The sequence below is a fragment of the Ciconia boyciana genome, chromosome 1 (assembly GCF_034638445.1).
Source record: "Ciconia boyciana chromosome 1, ASM3463844v1, whole genome shotgun sequence".
Taxonomy (NCBI): domain Eukaryota; kingdom Metazoa; phylum Chordata; class Aves; order Ciconiiformes; family Ciconiidae; genus Ciconia; species Ciconia boyciana.
Window position 1 is genome coordinate 67,362,498 of NC_132934.1, and position 27,708 is coordinate 67,390,205.

The 27,708-nt window shown below is 44.0% G+C and overlaps 1 protein-coding gene across 11 annotated transcripts in view; it reads right to left on the bottom strand.

Moving 5' to 3' along the window:
* The window catches only part of BICD1 (BICD cargo adaptor 1), a 274,792-nt gene extending 252,509 nt beyond the window's left edge, over nt 1-22,283 (bottom strand). For all 11 annotated transcript variants that reach the window (XM_072872473.1, XM_072872449.1, XM_072872458.1 and 8 more), the window contains exon 1: nt 21,914-22,283. In XM_072872473.1, coding sequence (XP_072728574.1) covers nt 21,914-22,126 — 213 coding nt within the window. In that variant the 5' untranslated portion in view covers nt 22,127-22,283. The remainder of the gene's footprint in view (nt 1-21,913) is intronic.
* Between the last annotated feature and the right edge of the window lie 5,425 nt (nt 22,284-27,708).

Genomic DNA, 27,708 nt, shown 5'->3' on the forward strand with positions numbered 1-27,708 from the left:
TTCAGGACATATCAGCAGAAGCAGCACATTTTATGCAGCCAAGAGAAGCATGTATGTAGCCAAGAGAAGCACTATTCATGGCTAGGCAGTTCCCATAGTCCTGCAGCCTGCACATGGAGTATTTCTGACCGCATCAGAAGTGCTATGAAGCCAGATAAATATGTAGTGATAAAAATGCAAAATTTTCTTCCAAGGTAAGCATGAGCCACAGCCCTGAAAATACTGCCCTGGCTGCTCCATGCACATCCCACCCACCCACTACTGCTCTGGCACATACCCAGCTGTGAACAAAATCCAGGCCCACCACTCTCCTTGGGGTACCCCAGCTTCTTCTCTTAGAGGAAAATGGGTATTTAGAGCTCCAGTACTAATAAAGCAGCACAAACCTTCTTAAAAGTCCCAGGAGCCCAGCACTAAAAAGCCGGCAGCCCCAACAACCTTCCCTGCAAGACACAGCAAAATTCACAACCCCCTGCATTAGGGTCAACCCATTTTCACCTGCAGCAGGAGCCAATGCTCCGGAGCGCGGCTCCCTGCCATTGCAGCATCCCTCCACCATGGGGAGGTTCAAGTCCAGCAGAGGAGTAGAGCAGGCAGCTGGGAGTTAGTTTGTCTCATTTCTTTAATGCAAACATAGCAGGATTGTTTGTTTATTTGTTTTAACCTCCCTGGAGCATCAAAAACCTCCAGAATAAACATAACAGACCCTGAGCCAAAGCACACCCTTAATCACAGCTCCTGTGCTGTCAGCTGGCCTATATTGAGCTGGCCCAGCCTTCAGGGACACACAGCTGAACCAGATAGACTGCCTAAAGCTTTCAAAAACAGCTGCTCTTTACTCTGCAAAGCACTGGAAAACAGACAGATCAAAGCAGTAGTTACCAACTCTGGTGTGAAAACTAAGGCAGGGAAAGAGCTCCTTGAATATAGCTTAGGATCAATCTATCTATAGCTTTTTAATCAGGGTTCACATAGCTTCTCTGTTGTAACCACAGGATGTCCCTACCCCTCGAGACCTACCTCCTTTCCCTTCTCCTTTACAGCCTATTTATTTCTCACCTGATTCTGTTATGCCAAGCCCATAAAAAAGGAATCCCCTACACTTCTCTTTTCCACGCAATATTACTAAAACTCCGTGATTAAGGACTATAGACTTTCCTTTTCACATGCTTTCTCCAGAACTGCATTAAGGAGTGATCAGGCAATCAGTAGCAGGCAGTGAGGAATGGGGAAGGGAAGATCAGTAGGTAAAGGCAGTAATCCCTCATTCTGGTAAAGCAACAGCAGGAATAATGTATATGACTGCAGGCTTAATTATCCCTGTGCTCTCAGGGTGGGATTTCAGGGACAGTGAGAATACCTGGTCTCTTTGGACTGGCGTAAATTCATTCCTGTAAACCCCAATTGTGCGGAGAAAGTGGGTCAGCCTGGTTTTCTTCAAACGCATCGAACCAGCCTCTTATCCTGAGGTGCTCTCTCTAGAAAAAATGCCATCAAATTTCAACGGCTCTTTAGATATTGCTTCATCCAGAAGATGGGGGACCCAGACCTAACAGCACATGAATGACTTGACCTCCTGTAAGGCGTTGAGCAACGCAGCAGCAGCCCCCACCAGATTTCATGTACACATGTAGGCATGTTCCCCAGATTGTCTCATTGTATGTTTGGCACTAAAAACTGTCACTTTATGCAATACTGAATCCATATGAATGAAAAATGAGCTTCTTCATGAATGTCTGTATATACCTATAAAAAAAGACTTCAACATTCAGAACTTGTGGGAATGTCTGTGTCATTCATAAATTATTAACAAGACTTCTTTAAGCCAGGGTAATTACTACAGGTATACAGCACTATGCAGAAACGTAATATTTACATAGAAATACCTTACTAAAATGTCAATATTAGAAAGCCTACAATACTGATTAAATTATTTTGGACAAAAACTTGAGTAGATATGAAACAACACAGCTTTTTTTGATGCTGACAGAGGCAGTCCAATTTACCAACTGTGAATTACAACTATTTTTCTGCTGCTTTCTAGTTCTCAGTTGCATACATTACAGAGCACGATTATCTGCACATCTTATGAAGACTATCATAAAAAATAAGATCTTGCAATGCAGTTCACTTTCATTCACAAGTCACTAAAGATATTTACAGACAGGAGAAATATTTTAGAAATATTTTATGTGATTATGGCCAAAATCAGGAAATTATGGCCAAAACATTAAAAAAAAAATCTGTTGCAGAAGATACAAATCATATTTTAATTTGAAATGTCTCTGAATGACATAGATATGTAGACAAAATTGAGACAGCATGGGAAATATAAAAGGCTTCCACTGGAATTGAAAGGAAATACTGTAATTTATTTTAATTTGTTTTAAGCTCAATTTAGAAACTGTTTCATTTCAGCCAGGTACAGATGCAAATTTAACTTCTCCATCACAGCCAAAACTATTGTGATCACCAATATAGCAGTGGCTGCTGCAACCAGTACGATTTTTACATTCGTTTGAGATGCCCTCTCATCCCCGTTCTTGCTGACGTTTATATACTTATATAAACCACTATAACAAATAACAGGGGAGTTGCTGTTTATTTGTTGTTGTTTGCTTTTGAGGGAAAGAGAACTAACATTCTCCATTTTCCCCCCTTTGCTCCCAGCAGGTCCGTGGTTCACAGACCCCGCAGAAGATCTCTGCTTACAGACATGGCACATGCAGCCCTGTGCAGCTCGGTGGAAAGGATGTACATTTTAGGTGTCCTGCTGTTCCATGAGTATCTATCTACCCTCTTAATGTTGTCTGTTCCTGTGGGATCAGAGGCCTGCATATGTAGAAGTTTTGTATTTAGATTACACTTAATACTGGATAAAGTTAAGAGGAAAAATAACAAGCCCAGCACACTTCATCAAAGATGTAGTTAAACAAATCTTTAGCAATGAGATCACACAAACAAAAACAACGGAATGTACCATGGTCATCTAACACCCATATCCCAGTTCCAGCTAGTTCAGGAGGTCTTCCACAGGTTTTTAAAGCTAATTCTGCAGGGGACAATCCAGTGTGCAGCCTTCTCTGGTGAGATGCTCCTCCTATAAAGCTGATCTCTTGCTTTGCTTTCCTTTATTTCATCTTTATGAAAGCAATGAGGGAATTCAAATGGAGAAGCAAAGATCCTCCATGGACTTCACATGTACACCTGGAGTTTAAAGCTAGTTTTAAGAACTCCTTTACTTAGACTCACAGCATCTTTGAAGGGGAAGGGACCTGTGGAGGTGATCTGGTCCAACCCCTTGCTCAAGTAGGGCCATCTAGAGCCCTTCGTCGAAGACCATATACTTCTTTGCTAACGTAATGTTGCTTTAAAAGGCCTTGCCTCTATAAGACTCTTAAAGGAGCCTTATCTCTTTGAGACTTTTGGGGGTAAAGTGGGTCTCAAGTGCATGGTTTTTTGTCCCTGTTTGCTTCTACGTTAGTGGGTTTCAGATATCACCTGTAAAAAAATCTTTCACAAACTACGTAACATTGAAGTTCCTTAGCTCCCCTCCCCCAGCTTGCACAACTTAAAATCAGACTTTTTTAGTATTTTCATAATAACTCTCAATATAGGTATTAGAGAAAAAGACTAGCTATGCAATGTTTCTTGGTCCCTTAGTTCAAGTTATGTTGAACAGATTCTGAAAGAGGTACTAAGAAGTGACATACTAAGAAGTTATTAACTTGGGGACTGATGTGTCCATGTTTCCTTCTTATGTCAGAGTTAGGAATTTGGCTGGCAGACCATTTGTTTACTTGGAGGGAGTTTTAAAGTATGATAGCCATATGTTTCAGCTAACATTTGCTGAAGGCACAACTTCTAGATTAGCCATGAGGAACAGATTCTGCTCTGATCTGTTCCAGTGTAAGAAGCTGCCTGGTTTGTAAAAGCTGACATTTGTACTGCTGCCCTTTTCATGCCACGCTGCACTGAGGCAAAAGCCTTCTCACAGCTATCATAGAAGATAGAAGATAGATAGATAGATAGAAGATAGATATCACAGAAGAAAATCTCCTTTCTGCAAACAGATCCCAAACCTGAAAACAAGAAAGAAATTTGGCTTTAAACCTCTTTAGAATGCATTTCAGCATGGAAGGTGACCAAAGTTTGGTGACATAAATTTAGACCTAACTATCCAGGGCAAACAACAAGCAGAAAGTCTTAGCCTGTTTCCTATGGGCTCTTAAAGTCTCACCTTTTCTAATAACTTGTAATCTGTTGGCTAATTATGACCAAATTTGACTGAAGGATAAAGATTGCAAAGGTGATTAATCTCTCTTCCCAGCTCTGTAAAAACAGACAGCCAGGGGCAGCTATCTTGATATTAAATTTACAAAAAAGCAGCAAGAATACTAATTTTCCTTTTGAAAAAGTAATATGCAATAATTTTATGAAAACAGACGGGTTTACATCTCATAAGAACAACACAAAAATCAAACTACAAACTGCAGTGCTGGGGCACCAGTTCATTTCTGACTCAGAAGGCAGTGCGCTGCCGACTGAGTCACCGCTGCTTCCAGTCTGCTGCCAAGTCCTCCCATCAAAACACCTTATAGTTCTGGGAACGTCATCATGACAGTTGCTATTACAGTTGTGTGACTTAACACTACGAAGGACCAAATTATTTGCTAGCATAATTCTGTTGATTTCAGGAGAGGTGCGGCAGCAGAGAATTCAGATCATAATTCACAGTGTTGTCATGGAGCCCAATATTTTTATTAAAAAAAAAAATAATTTAAAAAATACGTGCTGTACCTGGCTCTGCATACCTTATGAGAACAGATAAAAATCACATTCTGTATTAGTACCCGTACCTTTGGCTGCAGGCCACAACATGATCTTTATAATAACAAACTGCTCACCAGAAGAGGTTTTGGTCATGGATAGGTTAAAACCACAAAACTGTAGTGTAATTACTGTGGTTACCAGTGTAGAAATAGAACAGGGATTGAAAAAAATTAATTCAGAAATTACTATCCTCCTCATTAGCAACAATCTACTGAGGACACTTGCATTCTTGCATTGCTTACTGGGAGCCCAGTACTCTAAAACCCTGAATTACGATGTGACATTCTCAGTCACACTCATCTTCACCATCATGTCACCAGCTGTCAGCTTCCTGAAAAAGTCAGGTTTGCATTCATTGAAGGAATAAGGTTTTTATTAGTAGTAAAAAAATTGGAGGAATAAAGTGTCTTTTGGATACCTAACTTTAAATTTCAGAGTCATTAATGCCTATTTTGGCAGAGTTCTGACAAAGGCTACAAAGGCGGCTATTGGAAGAGGTCTCTGAAGGCCTCTACAGTTTTCCCTTACATATGGGAAAGAAGATGGGCAGAAGGAGACCTCAGACCGCGATGAACCGTGTGGACAGGAGGACCCATGTTACATTGTTCCTTACGTTGCACTACCACCACTCACCAGGCTCATCTAAATGGCAACCCGTGGGCCAAATGCCGTCCCTCCTGCAAAGGGGATGAAGAACGGTTGTAGAAGGACTGTGATGGGCCAAAGCAACCAAATGCTTTATCCTGCCTTTAGGCTCAAGCTGCCACGTGGGTGAAGGCACGATTCAGAGTCACCACCATCTCATAAACCACATATGGAAACAAGAGCCTACCTCTTGCAGCTGCAGCAGCTGGATCACCCTGATGGCAGCACATTGGCAGTGCACAGCTAATTCTGTGTGCTCCGTAAGTGAATCAGGTGCAGAGCAACAAAGGGATCAGTGGTTTGTTTTGCATGATTTTGCTTCTTTTCCCCTTATTAAAAATAGCAACAGTTGAAACCCACTCTTAGCGAGAAGGGTCTTTAATCAAACAAGGGTCCATTGCATAAGAGCTCAATGCCGCAACAAAACATGCACAAACCAGTGAGCCATCCAACGATTCAGTTTTGGGAATTTTCACCACTGCCTACACAAACAAAGCTAAAGGTTTGTGACAGCTGCTTGTGTTTCGATTATCTCTTTCGGGATCTCAAAGTTCAAAACCACATTCTAGAGGAGCAACTGGCAGAAGGAAATTATTTCTAACAGCCCATCCACAGAAGAGGCCCCATTATTATTATTAATTACTCATATTGCCATAGAACCTAATTGTCCCAGCCAAGAATAGAGGCTCACTGTGTTACATTCAATACAAACAGGCGGGCAAGGGCAGGCCTTGCTCCACAGAGCTTGCCCTCTACAAACTCCCCGTGCAAGCTTCACATTAACCATTGCCAGCTCTGCAAGAAGTCTGATTTAGTGCTCAACACACCCTGTGAGATTTTAGCCGGCCCAAGCTCCCAAAGAACTGCAAAAGTCACTCCTTGCAGAATTAAATGAAGATTTCCCATGTCCTCTCATTATAAAGGACATCCTGCATGCCGGAGCTCAATACAGTAAAGCGTGTCACTTAACTTTTCCCCATGCAGCAATAGGAACAAGAGGTGCTTTGTGGGGTGAGGCTACCCAGAGACGGCGGGCGAGGAGAGGCGAGATGCATTCTTTGCAGGGAGAGGCGGCTGGAATTTGGTCTCCCCCCTGCAAAGAACAACTAGATGTGGGGAAGGAGCAAAGAAAAATGAAGTGTTTCAACCAGCTGCAGGGATTAGTAAATGCTGATGTGAAAAATCTCAGTCACAGCAGAGAAGAGTCATGGTTCGGAAAGGGATAAGTGGGAAGGAGTAGGAAGACTGCTACAAATACTGGGATGGCAGCCAGGAGCGGTCAGCTGCCAGAGAGGGAGAGGGCAGCTGGGGGTGAGAGCCAGCGATGTACTCTGGGATCCCAGGTACTTCCCATGTGCTCTGGGATCACCAGAGTACACGGGAAGGGACCACCAAAGGACGGTAAGGCGAAGGGGGCAGTGCCACAGGAGGCAGAGATGCAGGTGAAGAGCTACTGATGGTCTCTAAGGACAAGGGCTTCGCCACTCAAACACTGCCAAATAATGAATTAAGAAACCAAAGAGGTTTCCCTAAGTTTTTCATCCTCAGTTTTCCTTAGGTTTTGATTGTGTTACAGTAGCAAAAGTACCAGCAACACCATTCCTAAATGGCCTTACTGGTCACACTGGCACCAGTGGGAGGTACTGCCAGTGCACACCCTGGTCAGTGAGTACAGGGCAGTTGATTGCTTTGGCTTTCTGGTTGACCGGCTTTTTAAAATGGAAGGATCTTTGGAAGATAAACGATTGGACTAGATCTGAGAAAAACCTGCGTTTTCTTTGTGATTTAGCCACAGACTTCCTATGAAATTATGGCTGAACAACCTATCTCTCCACAGCTTGTGGGCCTCCATTAGTCATCTGTAAATTCCCCTTATTATTCCTTAATAGCAAATCCCTGACAAGGTTGTCTATTTCCACTGTAAAATCTTTAACCTTTTATTTATATGCCTGAAACTCATTATGCCAGGCATCGCAGAACCCCCAGGTACTACTGTCATGCAATAAATAACAATTTATCCCACCCTGCTGAGATCTAGTGGGCAAAACAGCAGCTCATGAAACAAGTGATATTTTGATTTTTCAGAATGTTTCCGCTTTAACGGAGCGTGGTCTGTTCATTCACAGGGTAACAAAGAACTAGACCTGTTTACCAACAAAATTACTTTTTTAATAACTACAGACTGTTTTATGCTGAATTTTTCATTACTACTATATAGATATGACACCTGTCAGACTCATACCAGCAGTGGTTACTCTAGTGAATTTTATTTCACTGTAGGCTCTTCCCGCTAAAGACCCCAACCCATGTCAATAACCATTGAGGCTGGATGCGGTACCCATCCCTCCGGCAGCAGCCAAGGTCATGCTGACTCACTGCCTCTGGCTTTTCCCCGGCATTCATCCAGTGCCAGTGCTCCGGTAAGTGCTTGACTATTCATAACGCTATCACTTGCAAAGCTGCAATTCCTTTCTCCACAGACAGCACAAAGCGTTGGACTGCAAGCTCCTAAAAATGTTGCTTATCAGATTTTGGCCTCCTCTTCAAGCGGTAGATTACTTTCTGCTAAAAAAACCCAAAGTGATAAAAGACTTGAAATACAGGCTTCTGACTTAACCAGAGAGCTTTCCTAAGGGACCAGCTGAGCTGAGGAAGCTGGCAGGAGAAGAGTCTCTGGCACAGGGTTTTGGGGCAGAATTCAGGATCCCCTTTTCCAAACCCACTTCTTCAGAGTGGAATAATTAACAAGCAGACCCTTGGGTAACAGCAAGAAAGCAGCAACTGTCGGTACCCAGCCCAGCTTCAGCTGTGGATGCCTAACTCAAGTTCTCACCAGTAAAGAAACCAGGGGCCACATTTCAAGAAGAATCTTGCAAATGTGAGATCTTCACAGAATAAGAAGTGTACACAGCATGGTTTTTAACTGCAAATCTTCCTGTTACACCCAGGGAAAGGGTTATTTATACCCAAACAAGGCTTATATGCTCATTTTAGCTTTAAGTGTCTTCTTGTCAGTCTACTCTGCTACAAAAGCAAATTCAACAGCCATACAACACAGGCATGACTCTGAATGTCTCTAACCTCAGACCAAGGAACAGTGAGTAAAGTACTTTTAAAACACCAAGTGCTAAAGCTATACTCAAGGCGTCACTGCATTTTCTTTTCTTGAATAAATATCTCTCCACAAGCAAGAAGACAGAAAATACTTGAAATTACAAATCATGAAGCAGTGTTAAATAGATTAAAGCAAAAAAGTTTAAAGCCAGGGGGCTAAATGTGTATCCCAAAATCTACATATGGTCACCCAGATAAGTGTGATCTGTCATTTCAAAGTATGTTGGCAAAAAGAAGTCATATAGGTTTCAATACAAGGTTGCTCAGCCTGCTTAATAAAGCAAACCCAATGTTTTCCATGATAACTAAAATACAGACTTTAGGGTCCAAATTTCCAGGTATCTGAATTTGATAATTCAGTTCTATCACTTTAATTTGGATTTTATTTTAGGAATAGTAAGCATCTAAGAATATATAGCATCACTGTAACTTCAAATTCAGCACATTTGGAAAAAAATATTATCACTCAACTGCGTTGTTCCAGATTTGCTACTATTTTTACACAGCTGAGCTTACAGCATCTTAAGTGAAAGTTTTGTTATTATCAGATGGCAACCATCAGCCTTTAACTGGCAGAAAAAATAAAAACTTACCTAATGCCCAAGAAATGGAGTTACCTAATGCCCAAAGTAATGCACTCCTAACAGACATCGCATGCCTCCATCTCCATACTGGTATACATAGACAATTATATTCCATCGTGCTGGTTTTGGCTGGGGAAGGGTTCATTTTCTTCATAGCAGCTAGAATGGGGCTGTGCTTTGGATTTGTGCTGAAAACAGTGTTGATAATACAGGGATGTTTTAGTTACTGCTGAGCAGTGCTTACACAGAGTCAAGGCCTTTTCTGCTTCCCACCCCACCCCACCAGCGAGTAGGCTGGGGGTGCACAAGGAGTTGGGAGGGGGCACAGCTGGGACAGCTGACCCCAACTGACCAAAGGGATATTCCATACATCATGCTCAGCATATAAAGCTGGGGGAAGAAGAAGGAAGGGGGGAGGATGACAGTCCTTTATATTGTAACTAGCCTGGAAGACAAGAGGAAGGTGAAGGAGCAGGGGAAGAGTGTCCCCTCTTGTCTCCCTCATAAATTGGCTCTCCGAGGAGAAAATGTAAAGAGTGTAATTATTAATAGTTTCCGAGAGATGGTTCCCGAAGTACAGAGATGACGGCAATGCTGAGTACAAACACAAGATTAGTCTCACGGCCAGTAATTTTGTCATATCATAAGCCAGTGTTACACAGTATAGCACAATGATAACCTTAATCCAGCCCCCAGAGATGATGAACAGCACAACAGGGAACATATAGAGCAAGTAAGGTGCTACATAACACAACTGTGAGAACAAGCACAACAACTCTGAGAGCAAATAAATCAACATTGTGACCAGCGACTATCAACCTAATAATGAATGCTTATAACAAATGTGTTTTAACACACTCTGGTCAGATCTGTTGTTATCTCAACCCTTTGAGCCCCACATTGGGTGCCAAAAAGGACTGTCATGGTTTAACCCCGGCCGGCAACTAAGCCCCACACACAGCCGCTCACTCACTCTCCCCCAGTGGGATGAGAGTATCAGAAGAGTAAAAGTGAGAAAACTCGTGGGCTGAGATAAAGACAGTTTAATAGGTAAAGCAAAAGCCACGCACACAAGCAAAGCAAAACAAGGAATTCCTTCACTACTTCCCATGGGCAGGCAGGTGTTCAGCCATCTCCAGGAAAGCAGGGCTCCATCACGCGTAACGCTTACTTGGGAAGACAAACACCATTGCTCCAAACGTCCCCCCCTTCCTTCTTCTTCCCCCAGCTTTATATACTGAGCATGATGTGATACTGTATGGAATATCCCTTTGGTCAGTTGGGGTCAGCTGTCCCGGCAGTGTCCCCTCCCAGCTTCTTGTGCACCCCCAGCCTACTCGCTGGTGGGGTGGGATGAGGAGCAGAAAAGGCCTTGACGCTGTGTAAGCACTGCTCAGCGGTAACTAAAACATCCCTGTGTTATCAACACTGCTTTCAGCACAAATCCAAAATACAGCCCCATCCTAGCTACTATGAAGAAAATTAACTCTACCCCATCCAAAACCAGCACATCCATCTAACTACTGTTTCTCTTATATATAGTTATATATCATATACTTTATTTCACAGAGGAGTCCTTGTTACCATATCCTTACATTTTACTTAAAAATTTGTCACCAAGGACCCAAATTTACAAGTGAGATTTTATGGATTAGTAATTGATCTAGTGCACATTTTTAGCTTACTGCAGATGGAAGATACATGTCAGCTGAAAACTCTTTCCTTCAGGTTTCTGCTGGGTTTTGTTTTTGTTTTTTCTTTTTTTTACCTTGCCCTTACACATCTGTGGCTAGCCAAGTGCACACACATGATCACTTACTGAAGTTCAGCAGAGTTATGACAACTCATTAAGCTGCAAGAATAAGATCACGTTTGAGACCCAGTAATTATAGTTATGCCAGTTCTCCCGTCTTTGGTGGAAAGAAATCTGAATTCTCAGTTTATAACACATTTTATCACTTACATCTTGATGACAGTGCTGTTTGCCAGCAGGTGGTGGGCACAGACTCAACAATTAAATCATTGCCCTGTTTTACCTTTGACTTACACACGTAGCCAGGACTTCAACGTTGGTCTTCAAGTCATACCTGCTATAAATGACCCTGAGGCGCAATCCTGAATATAGGGTATATTGTTAGAGATAGCATTCTTCACATGAGATGCTTAAATAAAACCTTTCCTAACTGTTTGTAGGTGGGAATCACATGCAGTTATCAAAGAAAGAAATGACTGAATGCAAATGTTCCCCTCAACTAAACTTGGACAAGCTCTGCATGTTTGCCATTGCTGTGCAGACACCTGGAATTATCCAGAACAGCACAACCTTTTAATGCTTTGTAAAAACTCTGTGAGGTATTCAGGGTACGAGAAAAACTTTTTCCACCCACCTAAAAAACCCCCAACTTGTCTTTATTAATACTATGAACTATATGAACTACAAGCTATTGAGAGCAGATTTTAGTAAGAGGAATCATCGATTCAAGTTGGACAATAGTTGTTAAGTATCCTGGATTAGCCATCAAATTGAGAACCAGAGGCTATGCCTACACAGACAGTTTAACCCAATTGTGAACTCCCCATGTACCCCCATACCAAATGCTCTAGCTCTCTTAAAACTCGAATGCCAAAAGGTTGAGAGCTCTGTCTTGATGGAAATACAGGGCCAGGATTCAGTACAGGTTGGCATCCTGCATCTTGCTTTGTGGATATGAGTAGATAAGACTCCAGTCCTAAGCAAGACTAAATCCAAATCATGCTGTGTTCATGTTTGGCCAACAGCCAAACTTTTATAAATGAATTATTTCACCAAGCCACCTGTTCCCTTTGCCTGACCCAAATTCCTATCTTTATACTTAGAGGCTTGCTGATCCTTTTCCATCTTCCTATCTGAAGTTTACAACTAGTAGGAGCTGGTTTTCCTCCTCTAAGTATCCAAAAGAGAAGTTAAAACTCCAACTTAACAACTTCCAGCTTCCCTTCATGGATGTAGCCATTAGTCAGTGATGACAAACAGCACTTCACAGTTTATTCTCAGTACACCGACATTTAAATCTATTCAGAGTGACTAGGGGAACCAAGGAAAGGCTGTTTGGTGCGGATAAACTCCTGCTCTCCGTGTGTCATCTGTGAGCTCTGAGAGACCACCAAATTAAAAATAAGCAAACACAGACAAAAAGGAACAGGAAGGAAAGATGAAGTTTATATAATTCAGTTGAAATGTCCCCAGAAGCGACTGACTGAAGGGAAAGGTGCCTAACTCTGGTAACCAAGGGCTTCTTTTATGCTTCTTTGTTAAGCGGGCTGTTGTATATATTACTGCTAGCACTGGAAAACTACTTGCTGTGTAGATGGGTTTAACACAGTTGCACAGCGCAGAGGCAAATTAGGTGTGATTCAGGGGAGAAGATGATGGGAGGGTATGGCACGACTGTGTGGATAGTGGGCCCCGCTCCCAGCCCTGGTCACAAAGACTGAGTGCATTACCTAACCTCACTGGGCATCAATTTTCCTGTCTGGGGTTAAATAAATAAACAACCCCAGAAGCCATACAATAATTTTTAAAAAGGTTTGATTTTTGCAAAACTTTACGAAAAAGTATCTTCTTCCTGTGCACACAGGCAGCCAACCCAATTTTAAAGCTGCCTGAAAAGTGGTCTTTCCAAGGATGATTTTAATGGTGAGGCTGCTACAAAGCAGAGCTGACAAGTCCTCTGCTGTTTCATTTTCAGACCGTGCTAAAACAACATTTCTAAGTATTTCTAGGATTCCCTCATGTCATTACAATATCTGAGCACAGTATGGAAAGTCTAGTCTGCCACAAATGGCCAGATTTCTTACATTCACACAATGACAAAAAGTGTCTTTAATATAAAAAATTCAGCTCCATGTCTTACGGAGCACCAAATCAACACTAAGATGTAGGGCAAAGACTGAAAAGAAGAAGATTAAAAAGTACATAAGCCATCATGGACAGAAGTCGAATGCTGTACAAGAATGAGAGGCAGAAAATGAAAGGCTGCAGACAGAGAGGGAGGAACCACAAGAGAGATGCAGGAAAAGGGACCAATTTCAGTCTTAGTGAAAGCCTTCTGGTGTTAATAGTTTTCATAGGTCTGTCCCAAAACCACATATTTAGGCCAGTGGCCTGCTTTTCCTTTTAACTATTAAGTTAATTAAACTTCGATAGTGAAAGAAATTCAGAAACACAAATATGACGATACTGAAATTATTTTTTAATACTACCCTCCGCAGAGAAGTAGAGTCCCCATTAAAACACTAACCTGCAATCTAGCTTAATTTCTACCTGCTTACTTTAGCTTTAGGCACCTGCCCTTGCTGAGACGCATTTTTCACCTTCTGAGTAGTCCTAACTACTTCCATCTGTAGCTGGTCTGTACTCGTGGACTGCTTTCACAGTACAGTATGAAAAATAGCTGGGTTCTCCTCATAATCATCTGCTGCTAGTGATGCAAGCAGTCCTGGGCAAAGGGACAAAGGGCACATTCATGTCTCTACATGCCATATCAATTCCTCTAAATCAGAAAAATACCCTCTCTCCTCCCCCCTAAAATAAGGTGGTGTTGAGTTCACAAGGAAATGAGGAAAGAAGAGGGCTATGAAAGTCACGCCACAAATGTAAGACAGTTCAGCAGAAATGAATGCATGCTTTTCAGTCTCTGCCATTATAAATTAAAATCACCCCAAAGAAAAATGTACGGTACAGAATTGTATTGAATTAAACATTACCCCCTCAGGTATCAGACAAATATAGAAGGGAAATCCATAGCAAAGGCAACTGTGCAGCAAAGCCCTACAATGTAGCAGAGCCATGAGGGATGCAGACACAAGCGGTGAATCAGATTTTATTCCCATTGTCCATATGCTGAACAAAACACCAATGCAAAAGCATGACTGATAGAAAATGAGGTGCTGAAAGTGAGAAGCTCATTTGAAAAACTGAGAGGCTGTTCAAGAAGAAAGCTCTTTTTTGGAAGACCTCAATACAGCCAGAAAAATATGGTCTTGCATGTATTTTCCTCCAACTGCCAGTTGCATAAGGTACATAAAAGTTGCCCAGGTGCAAATTTACTCTGTATATCTGACTGAGAATGCTCCTCATTTTACCACAATGAATGTTCACAAATTACTGGTTTATGCCAAATCTTATTTTCTTCACCATTGTTTTGCCCCTACTTGCACTTTCAATAAAGCCAGGTGTTGACGGCTGTTGTACATACCAACTGAAAGAAAATCTACAATGCAATACAGAAGGGAAGGAAAAATATTTCACCTAAAGAAAGGTGAAAAGGTGGTAGCAAATTAATTTTTTTAATCCATTACAAAAGGCCTAATTCCAAACAGATGCGGAGCTTTAGATTAAAATCTCTTCAGTGAGCCCCAATTTTACATTCTCCAGCCTTAGACAGGAAGTACTTCACAATAGTAATGCCTGGCTCACCCATTAACGCTTCAATCAGTCATTTTTTATTTGGTACTAATCGAATATTTTCTGGAACATCTACAGAAAATTAACTTTTCCATGACATAAAATCCAGTTGCAACTTCCACTTATGTCAGAGGAGTTCAACCTAGATGACTGATTCAATCAGAATCCCTCAGATTATAGAGGGATTTCTTTGATTAAATAGTGAAAGTAAGAAAATAATTTAACTGTGGGGAGAAGACAAATTGAACTCTATTTAGATTTATTTCAGGAGTATGTGAGCCCCCAGTGTTTAAAGCTGACTATCATTGCTTAAGGGTTGGGTATTGTAGGAGGTCTAAAAATCACATGTTTATCTGTAGTGGCTCATAAGGATACAATGCAATTACTGAGAGCAACTGGCGATACAGGTCCCCGGGAAAAAAAAAAAAAGGTTCATCTACATTTTTCTTTGCATGCTGCCAAAGCTCCAACAATAGCTCTAATTTCCCCTAAGATGATTTCAGCTGCTTATGTTTTCTGTAGGCTAATGCACAGGATTCATTTCCTCTTAGAGGAAGCAATCCTGCCGTAATTTGATGAGCATCTCTTTTAACATCGGTACCTGTTTAAGCAGTTCATCCTATCCCCCTCTTTCCTCAGCATTCATTTCTATCCTCCTGCTGACTTTTTGGCAATACAGGTAAAACAGTTTATGGGAACGTATTGTGAACCAGATCGTGTAACCAGCCTGGGTTACAGATAGCATACACCCCCTCCTCGGTTATTTTTAACTGAGGTCAGTTTTCTACCCTGGTGTGACAGTATAAAGAGTTGCACAACTGAGGGCCAGAACAGGGGCAGAAATGACAAAGGGAGATGCAGGGCTGTCTTGCTTGAGAGAAGAGCACATCAAACTACACGCTTAGTAACCCCAGGTCAATGCAGGTTTAATGACAAGCAAGAGAAAATGAAATTCAAGAGAAAATGAAATTCAAGCAAGAAGTGAGGCTGCGGCTCTGCTTATGGTCACTGTTCCCAGGCAGCATGCTGTTATGTATTGGGTAACTCACAGCAAGCTGCTACTGGAATTTAACTGGGCACGGTGGGCACCCTCAGAGACCTTGCATTGTTCAAGGCCCCTTGCTGTCTACCTCCTTTCTTCTCTAGTCCAACCTCCTGCTCACAGCAGGGTCAGCTCTGAGCCCAGACTGGGTTCCTTAGGGCTGTATCCAGCTGGGGCTTGAAAACCCGCATGGAAGGACATGCACAGCCTCTCTGGGCAACCTGTGGCAATGCCTGTCCTCATGGGGAAACAATTCTGCCTTAAATCCAATCTGAACCTCTCTAGTTTCAATTTATGCCAGGCATCTCATGTCCTCCCAACATGCGCTGCTGTGAAGAGCCTGGCTCTGTCTTCTCAATAACCTCCTTGTAGGTATGGGCAGGCTGCTGCTGGGTCCCCCACAGCCATCTCTTTTCCAGGCTGAATGAGCCCAGCTTCCTCAGCATCTCCTCACAGGGCAAGTGCTTCAGCTCTTGACCATCTTGGTGGTCCTCTGCTGAACTCGGTCCAGTTTATCCATGTCTTTCTTGTATTAGGGGAGCCCAAAACTGGATGCCATTGTTTCCTAGATGGGGTCTAACAAGTGCCAATTTGAAAGCGATAATCACTTCTCTCAACCTACCGGCTATGCTTCTGCTGATAACAGTCCAGGATGCTGTTAGCCTTTTCAATGTCAGGGCACACTGCTGGCCCACGTTCAGCTCACTGTCCTCTAGGATCCCCAAATCCTTTTCCACAGACCTGCTCCCCAGCCAGTCAGTCCCCAGCCTGTAACAGCTGAATGAAAGCTTTGCAAGCTGCTGCTTGATTTTGTTAAGGCACTCCTTGTAAGCATACCTCCCAAAACGAACTGCTCAGAGCATCTTCAGACTCTTTTTGTTGCAGACCTATGCGTATGAGGAAAGTGCAGAGTGACGAATGCCACTTAGGGCTGCTCTGGATCCAGCTGCTGTGCAAGCCCCTGCGTAACGGCTTGATCACTGAAATTCTTATATTGCCTTCCACGTGCTCCTTTCTGTGTGTAACAGTTTCCCATACTGCTCTGCTCTCTTCTCCTAACCAGGCCAGCTGTGAAAGGGAACTGGGTAAAAACTTCTATTAGCAGCGTATGCCTTAGAGACAGAGGCAGTGTTGGCTGGGCTCTGGAGGAGACAGCGCTGCAGAGAGCGTCTGAGTGCAGACCCTCCAGCTCGCTCACCCTTGCCCTGTCCTCATCTTTGAGCTGGGTGCTAGGCAGCACGGCCTTTCTGAGTGGCACAACGTGAACAGATGCCAAGGACAAAGTGTTGACATCACGATGAGATGCTGAAAATGTTCAGCCTCAGCCGGCACAGGCCCACAGATGCTGTCCCTGCAAGGAGGTGTAAAGATATACTGAGATGGCATCAGTTCACAGCTTTCTAGTTATGTATTTGGGACACATTCATCTTTGGGGAGAATTCAGAACATTTCACTGGGATTTATGAGATGCTTCACACTTTTCTAAGCATCCTGTGATGCAGACAGGTGTGTACAGCAATCCCCATTTAACAGGGCTGTATTCAGGATAGGCAGTCTCCCCCTTTTCCACCTTTTTTGGATCCAGAGAAGTCCCAGAAACTGTACACTTCAACGATGGAAGAGGCAGAGAAGTGACTCCAGCAGCAGGCGTGAGAGAGGCTTCGGAGAACAGTGGAGGAGTTGGAGGGGTAGCGCCGTGTCAGAAGAGAGGGGAGACGGAGCTTGAGTCACCTATGTTAAAGTAATGCAGGGAAGAGCAGAACAGAAGAGAAGCTGCCAGAGAGAGCTTCAGCTCTACTCCTCAAAAACCCTTTTCAGTCCCAGACCAAGAATTGTTTGTGGAAGCCTCATTACTAAACTGACTGGAGTACTTCATAATCATTGACACAACATCTCCGTGAAGTTCAGAAAACAAGAATTTTTGACCTGCCAAGGATAGGGCTGCTCACCAATAGCCTGGTTTACAATAATTTACCAAGGATAATTGGGTTTAAAGTAATACAAACACCAAACTGCATCTTCAACCTGGAAATCAGATAGCCAGCTCTATGTGTAATCCAGGGGAAGAGTTTGTCTCCATAGAATGAAATACGTAAGAGCCAAGAAGCCAAGTGAGATATTGCCTAAATTAGTCAGTTGGTGAGGGAGTCAAGGAGAGGGACTTGAGGATCTACTCAGCCGCTATGTTCATGATTTGATTCCCAAAGAAAAATCTCTGCTTAGGATTTCCCAGGCCTAAATGTCTTGCAGAGTTGGACATCAAAGCTGCCTTCCATCCCCATTTTATCATGACTGGGGGTGACTGATATTTCTCCCCTTTAAAAACATTACAGGCCACCAGTGCACAGTAGCTAATCACAGAGTCATAGAAGGGTTGAGGTTGGAAGGGACCTCTTGAGATCACCTTGTCCAACCCCCTGCTCAAGCAGGGACAGCTACAGCAGGTAGCTCAAGCAAGAAGATCAATATGAAGCCATTTTACACTTCGTTAAAATGAAAACTAACAACAAACATTATCCTTACAGCAAATGCAATGTGAACATGTAAGACCACAAATACTAAAACCACTGGAAAAATGCTTTCCATAAAATATGCTGGTCATTAAACTCCCACCTCAGCAAGGCAGTGAAAACAGGCTACCTTCAATCCCATGACTAACAGCAATGAGCCTTACTCTCTGCATTCTTATGGACTGCAAGTTAAAAGGCGCATCTGCTAAAGTAGCTTTCTGAACAGGGGTCCTAAAACTACAGTGTTTTTACCACAAGGCCAAAATTCCACTACTCTGAGATGTAATTGAGTGAGGCACAGAAACATCATTTACAGACTGAAAAAAAGGAAAATCCTATGAAAATTAATAAAGCTTTAAAAATAATAATGTTTTGTTTAACACTACAATCTTGTCTACCATCAGGACCACAAGTACTCCATCTCATAATACTGAAAGCTGTTAAAGTCAACACAACAGAGTATACCTTTTCACATTCCTGCCATTCAGTTCATTTTTGAAAACATAAGATCAGTAGCTGACAGATGACTTGAGTCTTTCCTGGACCGCTTACATGAGTAATAACTGCCTATTTTGGAAGAAGAAGTCCTTATTAGGTCACTGATTAAAACTGCAAAGTTTTTGTAATGTAAATCGATCTCATGGCCCAAAACATCAAAGTCTTAGGCTAAAGCAGAGACTTCTGTAGCACAAGAAACATCAGAGGTTGCTAAACCAACCATCCACATTGCATGGTGGATAGCATATATCCTGTATACAAGTATTAATATTTAATGTAACGCATTGCAATTTGCTTTTACTTCAACATCCTATAATGGCCTTAGTTTCCCATCTCACTCTCCAACAATGGAAATTATTGTATAGCTGAGGCTCTGTATTGCAATCTATATGGAAAAGGCCCCGCTGAAGTTCACTGAAGTTTTGAATTGCCGAGGAGGATGGGAGAAGACTTTAGGTCCTAGACTGCTAAGCCATGACTGAGTAAAGACGGGCAGCTCTGCCTGCTAAGCAATAAATACAATGAGCTCCTAACAGCAGAACACAAGAATTTAATAATGAAACCATTAAAAAATGAAGACTTGCCTCAATAAAATTCGACCCTATAATTGAATCTGTTCAGAGAAGGTCCACAGAAGGAGAGGTAATAGTCCTAAGCATGATCCTGCCCACACTCTTGCATCTACTATTGCTCATGAATGGATAAGCTATTTGTTTCAGTGCAAACCTGAGGCCTAATTTCTATACCCCAATATGACTTCAGAGAGGCTGCAGATGTAGCGAGGTAAGAGCAGAAGCACAGACCCCCACTGACACACTGGGAGTCTTCCTAGCTCCCGTTAGTCAGTCATGGTGTTCCGATGTCCCACCATGCAGACCACACCTGGGCCGTTGTCCAGGACATCCTCTGCAGGGCCTGCTGGAGATGACACACAAAGGCCCTCCTCCACATATTTTAGAGAGAGCCTTATCAGAAAAGCCATCTTTGGACTTCTTCTGCCACTTTGAGAGCTTTCAGACCGAACCCTACAGCCCCAAAATCTACGCCCTCAAGTCTCCACAAGATAGTTTGCCCGAACCACCTGAATTCTGCCTCACTAGTGTCGTCAGAGGCACCGTTTGCTTATGTCTCACAGTTACGAGTCTGATCTGCGCTCAGGGAACAGTCGTAATGGAGGTGGTAACAGAGAAGCTTAGAAAACAGATTACAGTGACAGGAAGGGATATGAGCAAATTCTCCTTTGCAGGGCTTCATGTGCAGTAAGAATCAGTGTGGTTTCTCCTATAAAGATTAGAAGCAAGAAAAAAATCTCTTGCAGCCTAGGTGGGGGATGGAAATGCCCTATCTGCAGCTATGGAGAGCTCTGGAATTGGGAGCCCTGGGCCTGAACTGGAAACCAGAGAGGCTCCGCTCTTGCTTGGCATCAGGCAAGCTACAGGATTTATCCTCTTCATGGATATCCTCAGTGTCCATGCTGTGGTTGGCACAGCATGAAGGCACGGCCCCACAGGAGACATTCTGGGCTGCAGAGCATGCAATCCCATTGACTTCAAGGGGAGGTAAACAGGAAGAGAATTTGTGCCCATCTTTGATTTCAGTTAATGGTGTTGACTAATCCCTCTAGTTTAGTAATTTCAACTCAATTCCTTGCACTATCCTTTCTGTCTGTGGCCATGTGCACCCATGTGTCGTCCTGGTTTCTGACCAGTCTTCTTTTGTACATTATTGTGCTGGGATAACAGCTAGCTACAGCTCTGCTTATCTCTTTCTTTTTGTTTCCCCCCCTAGAAATTGCATTGAGCTTTTCCCCCTTAATTCTGTTCCTCTGTTACTGCCGGGTCATTTCAAATAACACTGCCTTCAAGCCAGTGCAAGTTATGTATTTCTATCCCTGAACTGGCGATTACTGGTTTCACAGTCCTGAGCCTACTGCATAGGCTCAGCGGGGCTGGGGAGGCAGAGAGCAAGTTTAAGGAGATCAGTAGGTTTTCTGAAAAACAGCTTTATTCTTCTTATCAAAAATAGAATTTTTTCAACTCTTCTGGACACTGAACCAAGTCTGTAGCATAACTCATTTACCTGCAAGTAAAACGAAACCTTTATTTTATTAAAAATACTCCTAAAAGTGCATCATTTAGTATTCTAAAGAATATATTCATATATAATCTAAGTTTATTAAGTGGCTTCCCTCAACATGGAATATGTTCCTGATTTCTAACTGAATAGAATTTCTGCACTTTACATATAGCAATGTATTTTTGTAGAACAAAAAGATACCTTTTAAATTTGGGAGAATATCTGTCTGATACGTTACCTTCTCTTTTCAAAATATGTAATTAGTTACATTCTAAGCCAGTATAAAAAGACCATAAAATGTAGAGATACGAGTGCTGCATACGCATGTACGCACGCCGCTTCTGTAGCTCCCGTGTCTGTGCACTGTATCAATCTGAAGTTACTTCCCTGAATGATGAACATAGGACGAGCGATGATATTTCAGAGTCATGTTTAGCGAAGCTGAAAGGTAAGGTGTAGCACTCCCCTACTTTATACTTTGGATGTTACAAAAACACATTTGAAAGATAAACCAAAACCACCTCTCCGATCAAGTATTTTATCCTCTCAGCATGACGCAGAAGTTTAATTTCCACTGATGGGGGGTGACCTCAAGACTACTGTGCGGCTACTTCACCCCCCTCAATGGCAGCGATTCCCCTGACTGGCAGACTACAGCAGGTCTATAAATACATTCCGAAGGAACCGTCTCTCTCCTCACGCACTGCAGACAACTGTTTACATAGATCCCCAGTCCTCATATACCAGGTTCGCTCAGCTCACATCCTACGGGCTGTTTCATTTCCTCTTCCTAAAACAGCCTCGGACGCTGCAGGTATGACTGGAGGCACCCTCCAGGGCTGCAAATCCCTGTCACCACACGTCGTGGCTCCCGGCGGCAGGGGCGGGAGCGCGGCCCCGGCTCCAGGGAAATTTCCCGGGGCAGGGGGGTTGCAGTCTTGTGTAATCCGTCCTTAAGCTCCACGGTCCCGGCTGGTCCTCCGGCCCCGGGAAACCCCTCCTCCCCACCCCACGAATCCCCGCAGCCGCTCCAGGGCCCGGACATCTTTGCCCACCTGCGGGGGCTGGCCCGGGGCTCCGGGGAGAGACACGCGTGGGGCGCCCCCGCAGCTGCCCGCACCCGGCGCGGGGCGGCGGGCAGAGACAAAAGCCTGGGCTCGCTCACCTCCTTCAGCTGCTCCAGCTCCTGCTTGAGGCCGTCATACTCCGCCTCCAGCTCGTCGTACTGCTGCTTGAGGGTGAGCTTCTCCTCCAGCACCACCAGCCCATACTCCGCCGCCTGGATCTTCTCGTGGGTCGTCTCGGAGAGCTCCCGGGTCAGCCGCTCGATCTCGCTCTTGTAATGGTCCGCGCCCTGCAGCACCTCCTCCGCAGCCATAGCCCCGCCGGCACTACCGCGCCGCCGCGCCGCCGCGCCGCCGAGGCAGCCAGGGGGCGGGCGCGGCCGAGGGGCGGCACCGGCACCGTCCCCGCCGCCGCCGGCCCGGGGACGGGGATGGGGACGGGATGGGGGCCGGGGCCGCCGGCCGGGGCCGCCTGCGGCAGCCGCCGCCGAGCGCGGGGGCGGGCCGCCCCGCCGCAGCCGCGCCCCCGCCCCCCCCCCCCGGCCGCCCGGGAGGCGGCGAGGCCGCGCTCGCCTCCCCCGGCCCTGCGGCGGCCCCGGCTGCCGGCGGCGGGGGCGCCTGGGCCGGGCGGGCGGGCGAGCCCCCGCTGCCCGGGGAGGCGGCGGCGCGCTGGAGGCCGGGCCGGCGAGCGGGGCGGCCGGGAGCGCGCCTTGGTGCGGCGGCTGCCGGGGAGATGCTGCTGTGGGCGCCCGCCTCTTCCCAGGGAGCCGGCACCTCCGCCTCCCTTCCCCGCGGTCCCTCCCCCGCGCTTTTTAAGACGACAGCGTCCTCGGGTTTGGCATTCCCCGCCGGGGAAGAGGGCAAGCAGCCTTAAAGCGCGGGGGCGCGGGCAGAAGCACCCGCAGCGGAGGGTGGCGGCGGAGCCCGGCGCGCCTCACGCCGGCTGTCAGCCCGTGGTCGCCGCCTGTGCGGGGCCGCTGCTGAAAGCGCCCGGGTCCCCTCCACTGCGCTCCTGGCAGCGGAGCGAGGCTGGCCAGCCGCGCTGCGACTCTAGCGCCTCTTGGTTTGCTCGGCATGTTGCAGCGACGGCCACGTTAGCGGCCACGAAAGGGAGATGCAGCCCAGTAAACTGCGGGAGCAGGAGGACAGCCTCGAGTATTCCCTTGCCATTTCGGGAAACTGGGAAGGAAGAGCTGCCCGCTCCCTTCCCCGTCCCCGGTGAATGCAGATGGCAATGGGCAAGGAAACCTGGACGTGGAACAGCGGCGGGATCGGGGCATTGAGCTACGGCCACGCTTCCCCGGCCGTTAGCGCAAGATCTCTGCGCGACTGATTAGACAGCAGGACAAAACTGATTCGGATCAGATGCGGTCACACCATTGTTCCTCTGTCAAATTAACCGGAGGACTTGATGCATAGATTATGTCAGTTTTATGCTGGCTTTATGCTGGCTGCAGAAAGACAGATGCTACATGTCCAGCATGAAATTGGAGTGGTGCAGGCAGGCAGTAACTGATCTTATGCTAAGCCTGCCAGTAAAAGTTAACACACCGGATTAGGGGCATTTTATATATTTGAACTGGAAGAGTGAGGTCATCCTGGATCGATGTCATAATGTCTCCTGTCACAGCCTTTTTAACTTGGTACTAGGAGTCTTAAACCCAAATTTACTGTTTCTTCAAACTATGGCCTGCAAACAGAGACCTGATCCTATTGGTATCAACCACGTTTTGCTCTAAGTACTAGCAGGATCGGGTTTTCATGCTTTACAAACATCTTTTTTTTCTGTCTAAAATACTAGCAAAATTAGGTCTTTAAAGTTTCACAATTGAGTTAGAATTTCCAGGAAAAGGAAAGTGTTTTTTTAAAAAAAGAAGTTATATATCCAAGATGGATATCACTGCCCACCAATGCAGCACTGTATTGGAAATCAAAGACATAGATTCCCTTTCTTACCGACCTGTTAATGCATTTTTAAACAAGCCACATCCCCTTTCTACCTCAGCTTCCCCATGTCTAAGACAGAGGTAAAAATGGTTACACTCCTCAGCCAAGTGCTTTGAGATCTGCAAATGGAAGCACTAACACTCATTATACACTATATGCCTACAGTATCTAATATATATCTATTTTATAAACATATGTGCATGCATACATAACTAACACATTGTAATCTAGCCTGCATAAACACTTCTTGTTGCCTAGAGAACATAAATGAAAGAAGCTAGCAAAGTAATAGATGTTCTCTCAATTTTGTATCTTGAAAGCAGCTTCCAAAAATGCACATTTTTAAATAAATTCTAGTGTAGAAGCAAGTGTGAATATTAATAGGAAAGAAATAAATGTGAATATTAATAGGTAAGGAGAGTGAGTGGCTCTCATCGATGACTGAATGTCAAAACACAGAGAGGAAAACACCAGTACTCCAACCATAATTCCAACTGTACACCTAACCTCAACATCCTTTTCTTGAAAGAGAATGAAAGATTCCACAAATCGTAAGAAAAAAAAAAAACAAACCCAAAGCGGGAGCAAAATGTTGTCTCAAGAGCTTTTACAGGTTCTAGTCATAGCTGTCTTCCTCAGCTTTCGACCTAGACCACTGCGCAAGCAGTGAACACTTTCGTGAACACTCATTCAGGAATGGAGTGGAAAACAAACAGCTTAAGACCAGTGCTGAAAATGAGTGGTTGGGGCAAGGACAGTGTGGAAACCGGCTGAAGCAGCCAGATGCCTGTAGCTAATCTGTCCTCAGTGCAACTCCACTTAACATCATTTAGTTGACAATGGCACTCACAACCCAAGGGCAGCCTCACCACATGTCTGAACATCTGCACCCCAGAGGGGAAATCTGGCTTGTTAAAATGTGTCAATTTTCCTGCAATACCTCACAAGAAAGTTAGGGAGAATCTTTCCTTTTAAAATTGGAAGGAGGTGTGAAGTCCAGGTATCGTGCACTGTGCAGAAGTTCGCAGTGGCTGGGGGAGAGTTTCTGTAAACTGGAGGTCCTGTAGCTACTCTAAATTGAAAACACTCAGCAGGCCCGTGATTTGCTATCGTTAGTAGCCATTTATTCTGTATTGTGCCTCCTAAACATGTGCAATATCAAATCTGTCTCCTTTAGTGATATTTGTCTTTGGTTTAGAAGTCTACTGCTTTAGAAGTCTTCTGCTTTAGAAGTCTTCTTTAGGATGAAATGAGTCTTCCCCAGAGTTGTCAGTTTCTCTCTGCTGACTACAGAGGACCTGACACAGACATATACATTCAGACATATCCATTTAATTAAGTGAATCCCACCTTTCGCATCTGTATCTTTTCTTAGGGCTTAAAACTGGCACCTACACTCTACTGTCCAGACTCCTCCATCTATATTTATAATGGACTACTAAGGTCACTGATGAATCTGAAAAATATTCAAGCTCCTTTCCCGGATACAAGTGGCTCTGGTTCGCCTCATTCCTGTCTCTGTGGAGATCAGGAAGGATGGATGATCCTATAAACAGCATCTCAGTTACAGGGAAAGACATCATTAAAGAAATAATTGTTGCAGCATGACTTAAAGGTGGTCATTCCCTAGTGAGGATCTCATAACTGAAACAACATGACCTCCTTTGATGGAGATTTCTTGTTTTCTGGGGTGCCTATAATAATCTATGGATTCAAGTGACTGTACAGTGATGCCAGCAAAATGCTGGTCTTGGTCACAGATCTGGTACCTTTAGGATCATACTTAGCAGTGCAGAGAGCCCTGAACAATCATATCAGCATTTTAAATAATTTCACTGCCCAGATACGCATCACCTCACATTGGTTTAAGTCCTGCTACAATGCTCTCACATTTTCTACCTCCCCAGGTCAAAAAACATGCTCTGATTTTATTAAAGGTTGGCATATCACCCTGCGTTGTTATTTCTCCTTCATTTTGCCCTGCTGCACCCCTTTCACATGAGTATTTCAAACCACTCTTTAGTCATTTAGTGACATTCAACATACCCTCCTAAAACGATCATACAATCAAAACAATCATAAGCCTCCTTATGATTGCATCCATTGCATGGGCAGAAAGTGCCCTTTGAATTCCTGGCATGTGACACTAGTAGACTCTTAAACTAAGGATAGTAGGTTCCAGTACCAAAAAATGCTGTTCTGATTGCACATTTTTTGAGACAGCTGGATATTCAAGGACAGGCAAAATGATACAGTTCAAATCTTGCTCCAGAGAACATTATCCAAATTTCAAACCATTTAAGAAGCATTTAATGACCTATATGAAACGAACTACTGGTTCTACATCTTAGTGGAAAGGCAGCTATAAAAGCCACCCTGTACTATATATTGCAGATGGCTGAATCACTGCACCTACAGCATCCACAGAAATCGCTTTGAGTCCATTTGTATGGAGCATGTCAGAGGACCGGAGCCCAGATCTAACAACTGCTAATTAGTAGTGTTTGGCAGGCTCACCAGAGTGGCCAAAGGAAAAAAAAAACTATAAGGACCAATCTGTTGGTGTTAGTAGGAATGGGATTGATTTTCTGAAAGTGAAAAGAGGGGGAAAGCACTGAGGGAAGGCAGTACGGTAACTGTGCTGGGGCTGGTTTGGAAATAAACAAGTGGCTGCTATACTGCCAAGGCTGCATCTTTCTTGAGCGCTGTGTATAAGCACCACATTTGTAATGAATGACCAGCCTAGAGATAAAAGGGAGGCACTGAGAAGAAAATGAAATTTCAAAAGATATTTCAAGATCTTAGTGCAATAGAAATGGTAATAGGCTTTAAGGAAATTAGTTTATAGAGAATGTTAAGAGAAACTAAACACAGGAGCTAATAAACAATAAGGCATATAATGAAAAGTAATGCTGTTATGCTGATTAACATGAGTGTCAGTATTCAGAAGAAAGGCTTTCAAACAGTAGTGTCCTTATGTGAGTCTTCTGTGAACTACCTTTAAAGGATCTGCAAAGGTAAATAAAGCATTTTTTTTTTTAAAAGCCTATTGTCAGGTGAACTTAAATTTGGTGTACAGGATCCTGTATCCCCAGAAGAATAATTCTGGGCCCCAAAAACCTGAAAAGATTGAAAACCACTCATGTAGAACATTCAGAATCCGAAAGGAAGAACAGGATAAACCAGAACACTTCAACAAGGAAATAAAAAAAAAGGACTGTACATAAATGGTTGGCAGGATATTTTGTGTGTAAGGAGCAGGGGTTAGAGAACCAAAAATGAGTTTTACAAGAAAACCACCAAAAAATAAAGCATAAGGACATTTAGAAAACACAGTCAGCAAGAACTAAGCAGCAAACTGATACCTGCAGTGTAGAAAAACTACAGACTATAGCAAAGAATGTGAATTATTATTCTGTTAAACTGAATAATATCACCTCAGCCTGCAAGGATGATGCTTTCAGCAAGTGTTGCGCATGGATCTTGATTCAACTCCACAGCTGTCAGCTGAGTCTTTTAATTGACAGCATTGCCTCCAGGCTCAAGACCCACGACACAGCTCTTCCACTCTATGCAGTCTTACAGTACAAAAGAAAAAATGGTTGAAAGAAGCACAGAAGGATTATTATGCCTATTTAAACTACTAGGCACTTTCCTGTGACACAAGGAAGACCTATCCACTTAGAATACTTCCAAACAGCTTCTCAGCAACTTAGCCTAGATAAATCAGTGTCACAGTGCAAACTGTTCCTTACCGGATAGATTTAAAACCAGGAGGAGAAGGGAGAACGCAGTTTCTCTCAGATGAACAGCAGAAGCATCCATTGCCCAGAGAACCACTACCATCAGGGCTCAGGCAAACTGCAAAGTAGCCAGTTGTCTAGGGCAGCAGATTCTTAGGAAAGATGAGGGCAAAATAACTATATCCTGAAACACCTTTTTACTTTTG